Source organism: Marmota monax, unplaced genomic scaffold (assembly GCF_021218885.2).
Source record: "Marmota monax isolate L192 unplaced genomic scaffold, Marmota_monax_Labrador192_F-V1.1 WCK01_AAM20220418_F8-fsc00051, whole genome shotgun sequence".
NCBI classification, from domain to species: Eukaryota; Metazoa; Chordata; class Mammalia; order Rodentia; family Sciuridae; genus Marmota; species Marmota monax.
Window position 1 is genome coordinate 11,954,491 of NW_026695202.1, and position 10,221 is coordinate 11,964,711.

At 42.4% G+C, this 10,221-nt stretch overlaps 1 protein-coding gene across 3 annotated transcripts in view; it reads right to left on the bottom strand.

Moving 5' to 3' along the window:
• Mrtfa (myocardin related transcription factor A) overlaps positions 1–10,221 on the bottom strand; it is a 177,859-nt gene that overhangs the window by 29,436 nt on the left and 138,202 nt on the right. For all 3 annotated transcript variants that reach the window (XM_046429264.2, XM_046429266.2, XM_046429265.2), the window contains one exon: positions 10,036–10,101. In XM_046429264.2, the coding sequence (XP_046285220.1) occupies positions 10,036–10,101 (66 nt within the window). The remainder of the gene's footprint in view (positions 1–10,035; positions 10,102–10,221) is intronic.

Below are 10,221 nucleotides of genomic sequence, written 5' to 3' on the forward strand. Positions count from 1 at the left end.
CAGTGAGCTAAATCCAGAGCAACTCCGAATGGCTGGAAATTGTGTGCTCAATTCTGGATCCCTGCTTGGGTAACTGTTTCCTGAGAAGATGTTCACAGTCTTCCAAGGAAAATCAATGGTACAAAAGAAATTAAGAACCTCTGATTTAAGCAAGATTTATGATACTAGAAGTGGAAAGATACTCATGGCTTTCAAGCCTCACAACAACAGGCAGACATGAGCAGTAACTTGGAGGACTTACAGATGGAGGAGTCACTCTCACCCATGTCTCTCACCTGACTTCATCAACTGTGGGTCTTGATCAGACGCTGTTTTTAATTTCCAATGGTGAAATTGTGTTGAGAGCACAGCAGGCTATCATCACATTCCCACAGGGCAAGAACCACTGTGAACTTCAGCAATCAGCAATAGGCCCAGGGCCAGAAAACCTGGATTGGATCTGCCTGGGTCTTTGCAGTATGACCTAGGGCAAGTCACATGACCCCCTTAGGCTCCCACCCTCACAAATTAGCAATTGAACTTCTACTGCACTGAGTGAAGATCAACATTAAATAAAGTGAAAGTGCTCTGCTGTGTTAAGCTTAAGGCACAGTTTCTGCTTTTTCCTGTGCATCCTCCTTCTGAAAATAATTGCACGGGTATGTAGTTAAATGCTGAGGGGTAACCAGACCTGACTTCCATTTTTTGTCTTTCTGCTTTTAGCTGACACACAAAAATGCCTACCAAAATATCCTGCAACAAAGCCATTAACCAAAGAGTTGTATCTAGTCCCAGAGACTGACCACATCAGTGAGAACCAGAACTACATTCATATTAAGTAAGGACAGAGCTTGGGTGGTGGGGTGTGAGACCGGACCACATATTCTGGTGCAAACAAGGATCCAACCTAACAGTCAGAAGCATTCTTCACACATCCTGTTTCGGTATGCAGGCCTGCCACCACCCCTGTTTTTGCACCTGGGGCTGTCACCCCCACCCAAACCAGTAGGAAAGCCAACTATCAAATATGGATATAAAAAAAATGGAGACCCGGAGATGCTAAATCTTTTCCTTCCCAGAAGTGCAACTTGTTCTAGAGTCTTCCACTCTTGGCCCTGGTGGTGGAAGAGGCTGAGACCGAGAGAGGTGGCCACGTGGTCTTATACAGCACAAATGTCAACAGATAGAGTGAATTCCAAAGGTTAAATCATCAGGGGCTGAATATTCTGAACTTGGTTACTATGGTTTGAATAAGCCCCCCCACCCCCACCCCAAGGCCCATGTGCAATGGCTTGGTTCCTAGCTAATGGCACTTAGGAGGTGATGAAGACTTTGAGATTAATAGGAGGTGTTCAGGTGACTGGAGGTGTGCCCTTGGCAGCGATGGTGGAACCCCAGCCCTTTCCTCTTCCTCACCTTTGCTTCCTAATCACTACAAAGTGAGCTCTGCTCCACTGTGCGCTCTTGTCATCATGTGCTGTTTTGCCACAGGCCCAAAAGCAATGGGGCCAATCAATCAATCACAGAATGAAGCCTCAAAAACTGTGAGCCAAAATAAACCTTTCCTCTTCATAAGTTGATTATCTCAGGTATTTTTTTACAGTAACAGAAATCTAACACTGGTCTTCTAGGCTTCTCTTTGACATATATAGCAGCCCCGTTTTATATGTGGCTTTCACATCACAGCCTAAGGCTTCAGATAGGTCCATTACCGTTCCAGTATACACTCCTTGGTAGAGTACAACATTTAAAAAAAAAAAAAAAGACTATTGCCTTTTTTTTCTTTAATATGCCAAGTCAACTGTTTGGACATAAATTACAAATTGCTTTTTGCCCTCCTGAAAACAACATTGCACTAGGTTGAAGAATCTTAAATCACCACCATCAGTATCTATCAGGGCTCCTCTTGAGCATGTAATTCCTTAAGATTAAAATTGTCAAGGTAATTAGGAGTAGCACAAACAAATGTCTTTTTTTAATATTTATTTTTCAGTTGCAGTTGGACACAATACCTTTACTTTATTTATTTTTATGTGGTGCTGAGGATCAAACCCAGGGCCTCACATGCGCTAGGCAAGCACTCTACCCCTGAGCCACAACTCCAGCCCCCCAACAAATGTCTTTATAATCTCTTCCACTTCATTTATTATCCTCAAAAAAAGTTCACCTTGGATCCCTCAAATATTAAGAACACATTTATGAAATAAAACTTAACACCTCATGTTTCTTTTAGATATTATATTATACCAAGATCTCATGAAGACTACTTTCTAAAGCTGGAGATGTAACTCAATGGTAGAGCACCTGCCTAGTGTGTGTGAGGCCATTTGAATAAAATGGTCCATTTTATTCAACAGAAGCCACTGTTAGATAATTCTTTGGATTCAAGGAATACACTCAAGACCATGAATATATAATTCACTTCAGACTCCTCTTCTAGGACTTGATAGGAACTGGCTAAGGAGCAAGCTCTACATCAGTCACTGATCACTGAGGTAGAAATACACCCTACAGCATTAAGAAGAGAGATGAGGATGTGGACATGTATCATAAAAGCAACAAAAAACCTGAGAAAGTGATGTCCTCAGGTATTCTCCTGAAATAAAAGAAAGGATTATAGAGGCCATGTGCCCATACACCTAATTCAATTTTATCTCAGCCTTCAAATATGGGGATCAGATTAGCCTCACTTCTATGGTGGATACACTACCTCATCAGGTAGGGTTCTCTGATGATTAAAAATAGAGAAGAAACAAAAAGGGAAGGGAGGGGAGAGGAGGGAAGGGGAATGGAGAATCGCTTCTATCCAAAGATATCTCTGTATATGAAAGAGCAAATGAGTTAACACTAACACAATCCATAAAGAAGCCAGAGTGTGAGGGCAATGACAGGTCTCTTCAATGGGCGAACCATGGGGCTGGGTAGGCCTTTCCCAAGCTCCTTCTGGAGAGGGTCACTGATCAGATCTTGGCCAAACTTCTTTGACTCACAGGGGCAAGGGTTCATAGACTACCACAAAGCACTTCTGGGGACAGGAAGGAGGAGGGGGAGGGGGAGGAGGGGGGGGAGGAGGGGGGGGAGGAGGAGGAGGAGGAGGAGTAAGGCAGAAGATTAGTGAGGTGGAGGGGAGAAGAGGAGGAGGAGAAAGAAGAGGAGGAGAGAAAGAGGAAAAGGAAGGAGAGGGAAGACGAAGAGGAAGAATTAGAAATACTTTAACTTCAGAGAGAAAGGGATCATAGTAATCAACCCTGGCACTTCTAGGCATTACACAGCCTTTTTTCCAAGATGAGAAATTTCTTTTGGGGGCAAAGACTGCTATAGCTAGATGAACAGATTGGAACCAAGTAGATTGGCTTAGACTGGCTGTGCATGTTGCAGTGGCCATGCCATCTCTGTGTGGACCACGTGGCTAACACTGACAGGTGAAGAGTAACAGAGGTATTGAACTACAGTATTGGAGAGATGGAAAGTCAAGATGTAGCAAAGCTTATTAAAAACACAGACCTTAAATGCAGAATGCATTTAACAGAATTATGCCATGTATATATTTAAATATACCATAGTGGGATGGGGAATGTGGCTCAAGCGGTAGCGCGCTCACCTGGCGTGCGTGCGGCCCGGGTTCGATCCTCAGCACCACATACAAACAAAGATGTTGTGTCCACTGAAAACTATAAATATTAAAAAAAAAAAAAAAATTCTCTCTCTCTTTCCCTCTCTCTCTCTCTCTAAAAATAAATAAATAAATAAATATACCATAGTGAATTCCACCTTTATGTATATCCATAAAGTACTAATTAAAAAAAATAAATGGATGGGGCTGGGACTGGGGCTCAGTGATACAGCACTGGGTTCAATCCTCAGTACCACATAAAAATAAATAGGTGAAATAAAGGTATTGTGTCCAACTACAAATAAAAAATAAATATTAAAAGAAAATAAATAGATGGATGGAAGGCAGGCCAGTGGGGGGGGGTAAGGCGGGGAGGGGGGAAAAGGAAGCACTGGGAACTGCAATGGAGCAAATTAAATTCCACACACATATGATTATGTCAAAATAAAACCAACTATTACATATAATAATGCACTGATAAAACCATTTTTAAAACAAAACAAAACAGAGCTTTCCAGGGATGGTGGTACATGCCCCAAGCCCAGCTATTAAGGTGGGTGAAGTAGGAGAATCACAAAGTTTAAGCCTGGGCAACTTATGAGGTCCTGCTTCAAATAACAAAACAAAAAACCAGGGCTGGGGATATACAGTATACCTGGTTCAATCCCCACTGCCACACACACACAAAAAAAAAAATTACAGAGCTGCAGAAGCCCATTAAGTGAAGCCACTCTTTCCAGGATCAATATGAGCTGCACAAGGCCTACTTGCAGACCCATGAACCACCTTGCAAAACTAGCTGACTGATCTGCTCACTGATCCACTTGGCAACATGTCTGAACACATTCCAAGAGTGGAGGAGTCTGAAAGGCCTAGGGATTGAAACTAAGTCGTGGCCATCTCTGAGTTGTGTTGCCTTCACCCTCTGGATTCTGCTACCCACTCAGAGGAAAGGGTTACCAATGGCACTAGACTGGCCCACAGAAACACTATTTAAAATAAAATCTCAAGGCCTGGGTATGAAGCTCAGTGGTAAAGTACTTGCTCAACATGAATGAGGTTAGAGAATTTGATCCCCAGCACCATGGAAAGAAGAAAAAGAAAAAGACAAGACAGGACAAGCTTGCTGAAGAAGAGAAAACAAAAGTCCCTAGAGTATCCCGAGGACAAAAATAATAATTTCTTCAGGTGCTTGCCAAAGCATCGAGGTTTTTCTTTTTCTTTTCTTTCTTTCTTTCTTTTTTTTTTTTTTAACAGTTTTTTAGTTGTCAATGAGACCTTTATTTTATATGCAGAGTCAAGAATCAAACCTAGGGCCTCAACACATGCTAGGCAAGTGCTCTACCACTGAACCACAACCCCAGAGCATCAAGGTTTTTCTACTCATTTCTAAGTGGAAACTAGTAATCTGGGGTTAACTCAGCATTAGAAACATACTGCTACTCTAGGCTGTTTCTCCAGGAGTCTCAATGGAACAACAACAGGTAGAAAAAGAAGAGGCAAATATGGTTCTTCTCTCACATCCAAAGAAGTCACAGGAGGCTGCTTTCTCATTTGCCTGGATCAGGAGAACTTCTACATTTTTCCTTTTCCTTTGAAAGGTTATTCCTCTGGGGCAGTACTCACTACCAGAACAATTCTCTTAACTTTCACTTTCACCTTGTGATCTTATATACCTCTCTAAGTGTTAAAAAGTTTCAGGGGAAGCTCTGTCTGAGAACAAAGGACATCTACCACACAGGACCCATCTCACTGTGAGTCTTCACCTGATGGCATTCCTGGTTGCAATCTTTGGACTTAAACACATGCTCCCTGTCTGTGCTATCTTTCCTCTCCCCGAAGAGTCTCAGAGCTTCACAGAATGTTAGAGAAAGTTCAGGACCTAGACTGTGAGGGCCTCTGCTATCCAGCACTCTGTATTTGGTAGGGCTTAAGTAGTGTTAAATTCAAGACATAAGTTTACATAATGAGAATACAGGACACTGGGAAATGATCCTGTTCAACAGCATATTAGAAATCGGCATCATGCCCCACACGGAGGTGCATGGAAAGAGCACACCAAGCAGCAGAGGAACTGGAGGATGCTCACCCCCTAAATCCTATGGAAAGCCCATTCCCCAACTCTGAACAATATATAGAAACACAAGAGCCATCCTGAAGCACAGCGAATCCTGTGGAGGCAATGTCTGAACAGCCCTCCATGGGAACTGTGTCTGAGTGTTCTTGGAAAAGAGCTGGGTGGGTTTTTCTCTTCCTAGAACTAGAAAAACAGTTGGCATGGGAAAATTTTCACAAAAGGTATAAACCAGAAACGATGAGACAAAATACAGCCATGGTGACCTTGGTCCTTTCTCTGGCTCCAAGAACCTGTCTTCCTCTGGAGTTGTACAGCAAATTTAAACATGAGGGCTCTTTTCAGAAACTCTCCAGGCCAACACAATGGGAATGAAGTGGGCGCTTCCAACCAGCTGTTATTTTTTCAGGTCTCCAAATCTCCAAATCTCTGCAACAACTTGCCAATCACTTACACTCTGTCCCAGCACTGCTCACACTTTCCTTAAAGGATACACAGTGTGGGTAAGGTATGCAGTTAGGGTAGACAGCAGGGGAGGCTACAGATCACAGTAAGAGAAAAGGGGGTGGTAAAGTAGGGTTACTTACTAGGTAGGGGGATGATAATCATCTTCAGGAACTCAGAACCCCATCCCTGTATCACCAGGAACACAGACAAGCAGGGAATTTACAACCTGAAACTATTCCAGGCTTCAACATTCTTTTTCATAATCTATGAGTTTGCTAACTACTTCCATCACTAGAAAAAGATTGTGTCCATAGGACTGGGGTGGTGGCTCAGTGGTAGAGTGCTTCTCTAGCATGTGTGAGGCATTGGGTTCGATTTTCTGCACCGCATTATCAGTAAAGGTCCATTGACAACTAAATGAATATTAAAAAAAAAAAAGACTGTGTGATAGTGGCTCTTGGAAGGTGCACTCTTCTCACAAAAGCAAGTTGTTTCTATTCCTATAGGAAAGGCAATTACTCTCACTTCACAGACACAGAGAACAACCCAAAGTGTATAATTAAATATTTAAAACAATTTTAGAACCTAGGCTCCTGACAAAGTAGGAACAACTGTTCAAATTCCATGTCCAGAATTTTAGCAGGTTTGCAACAGAGTGGGTTCTGTTTCTAAAACACACACACACACACACACACACAACTAGCTGCCTTCATTCATTCATGTAGGGCCAGGTACTGGAAACAGAAGCATTAATAAGACACTTTCTTAAGTTCATCATCTACTTGGGGATGTAATCAGATAGCTGCAACAGCTGAAGCAGCAGTACCATCATTTTTTGTGGCACTGGGGACTGAACCCAGGAGCATTTCACCATTGAGTTGCATCCCCTGCCCTTTTCATTTTTGTATTTTGAGACAGGGTCTTGCTAACTTGCTGAGGCTGGCCTCAAATTAGAGATCCTCTTGCCTCAATCTCCCAAATTGCTGGAATTACAGGAGTGTGCTAGTGTGCCCAGTATTACATCATTTGTTTTAACAAGGCATATTGTGAGAAATGTTAAGCAAGGAAACTGTAATTGATAAGTTCTGATAATTGATAAGACTGTAACTGATGATTTCCAGTAGTGCCTGTTATGAAATGAAAGAGGGGAAGAACAATTCAAGCACTCATTATCTGCCTGGCTCTCCGATCCTGGACCTATTACAGATCCTGAAAAGTAGCATTATCTCAGAACTAGTAGTGTGATTACAGTCAGCATCTATGCATCAGTACTGAACTTCTCTTTATTGTGGACGGGTAAACTATAGCTACCCAAATTTTGGCTGTCCAATATTTTGAGGGCAGGTGTCATGCCCCATATTTCTTTAATCTCTAAAGCATTTAAACTATGTTACAGCCAGACATGGTGGCGCACACCTGTAATCCCAAGCAGCTCGGGAGGCTGAGGCAGGAGGATCACGAGTTCAAAGCTAGCCTCAGCAATTTAGTGAGGCCTAAGCAATTCAGTGAGACCCCATCTCTAAATAAAATACAAATAGGGCTGGGGATGTGGCTCAGTGGTTAAGCACCCTGTATTCAATCCCTGGTACAAAAAAAAGAGAGACTACCTTAGGCACTTAGGCACAAAGGAGACACTAAAAGCATACTGTCTTCCAGGAAAGGGAAAAGCAGTTGAGAAGCATTCTGTAAAACACAGTACTGCCCTACGTGATCACATTACTGATCCACTGTACGAGCCACCTGACACTAAGGGTTAGGGGTGGGGGCTATTCACTGAAGGGCCACAGAAGATAGCATAAGGTGGGTAAATAGTTTGGTAGGAAGCTGCAGTAAACAAGATTATTGGCTGATGTTTAGAATAGAAATAGACTTCTGACTGCTAACATTACCATGATACAAATCAAACACCATCCTTACTTGCCTTAAAAGCCTTCAATGACTTCTCATTGTACTTAAAATTGAGTGTGCCTCCTCCATGCACTGACAGACCATGGTGAATGGACCTGCACCTTGCCCATCTGCACTAGCTCCCCTTCCCTTACACACCTTGATGCCCTAGCCACACTGGCTTCCTTGTTCTTCCTTCAAACACACCAAGCTCTTGCCTGTACCAGGCCCTTACATTTACTTTTCCTTCTATCTGAACCCTGCTTTCTGAATGGTTGACTCCAACTCATTCTACAGATCTCAACTCTAATATCTTCTCTTTAGGGAAGCCTTTCTTGGCCATCTTATCTATAAAGTCACCACTGCTTTATTCCTATTACCTGCTAATACATCCACACTAGTTAGTTTATATCATAGTACTTATTAGATTCTAAAATTATCTTATTTACTTGTCTCCTTTTATTTATTTATTTTTGGTACTGCGGATTCAATCTAGGGGCACTTCACCACTGAGCTATATTTCCAGATCTTTTATTTTATTATTTTGAGACAGAGTCTACATTGCTTACGGTCTCACAAAGTTGCCCAGGCTGTCCTCCTGCCTCAGCCTCCCAAGTCATTAGAATTATAGGTGTACATCACCACACTTGGCTACTTGTCTCCTTTTTAATTATCAGTCTTGCCCTTCTAAATATAAATCTCCTGAGAGTAGGAGTAGATTTATCTTGCTCTATTAATTGACACGTATTAATACTATGAGTGAATGAGCAAATGAGAGATAGGAACCCACAGTGGCAATAGGTCAGTAGGCACTGAGTTAAGGTGGAAAATACCAGTTGTCCCATGATGAAGCCAGAAGTTGCTGCATGATTTCTTGTTTTAGTACTAGAGATTATACCCAGGGGTGCTGTCACTAAACCACATCCACAGCTCTTTTTTATTCTGAGGCAGGGTCCCCCTAAATTGCTGAGGCTAGCCTCAAACTTGTGATCCTCCTGCCTCAGTCTCCGAGCTGCCACGATTACAAGCACATTTCCAGGAGTACAGGCATATGATACTCTGCCTGGTGACTTTTATTTTATTTATTTATTTACTTCATTAGTATGAATACAAGTGATGATGGCACACACACAGAAAAAGAGAGAGCCTATGCTCTGCGACAAGTTAGAAAGAAATATCAAAAGAGCAAAATTCTAGCTGGACCCAGTGGTTTATGCCTATAATCCCAGCAGCTCTAGGAGGCTGAGGCAGGAGGATCTCAAGTTCAAAACCAGCCTCAGCAATGGCAAGGCACTAAGCAACTCAGCGCAATCCTGTCTCTAAATAATATACAAAATAGGGCTGGAGATGTGGCTCCATGCGCAAGTGCCCCTGAGTTAATCCCCAGTACAAAAAAAAAAAAAAAAGAGCAAAATCCTGCTGGCTTCAGCTTTTACAGTTTATGATGCTACTGTTATTCAAAGTGGATTTTCTCACTTTTGATAGATTCCAAGGTTTAGTTTCCTTTCTCTCCCATGGTGAAATTTGCACTGGGCCATCACCATGACAGTCCACCCATGACTTCACTTAGGCATGCTCAACACCCATCTCAGCCACAGGGTACTTGAGGACCTTGCTCTAAATACCTATTGAGAACAAGTAGGACAGAAGTTTCTTATCCTAACAACCTGAACACAAAGACAAACCATATGCAAGAAGTGGGTTCTTCCTCACAATACCTCAGTGTAAAGTCTCCTCCTTTGGTAATGGTAAATGTAAGAGCATAGGAACCTTCCGAAAGGTGTGATTCAAAAGCAAAGAAAGATTCACTGGCACCCTTTATGCATAATGCAGTTTGCTTCACGGAACTTCATCAATTAGGACAGTTATCTTAACTTTTTAGTGACTGAGAATCCTTGGACTTGGAAAAGCATGAGGAAAAAAAGAGAGGGGAAAAACCCTACCATCCTTGTTTTATGTTAGATGCTTTCAGAGGCATATTGGGTTCACACAATCACATTAAAGCAACAATCATAGCTGAGAGAGGGGCACTTACGTGGCATGATCCCTTGGCTCACGAGTTCTTCCCGGGTCCGGCGCTGCTGGAGCTTCAACTGCAGCACTGCAGGGCAGCAAAGAGAGAGGACAGATGAAGGGTCAGTCGGGTACTCCACCTCAAAAGACACATTTTCAAATGCACAAAAGTCTAAAAACAAAAGGTTGTAGCGTGAAAGATTCCCTT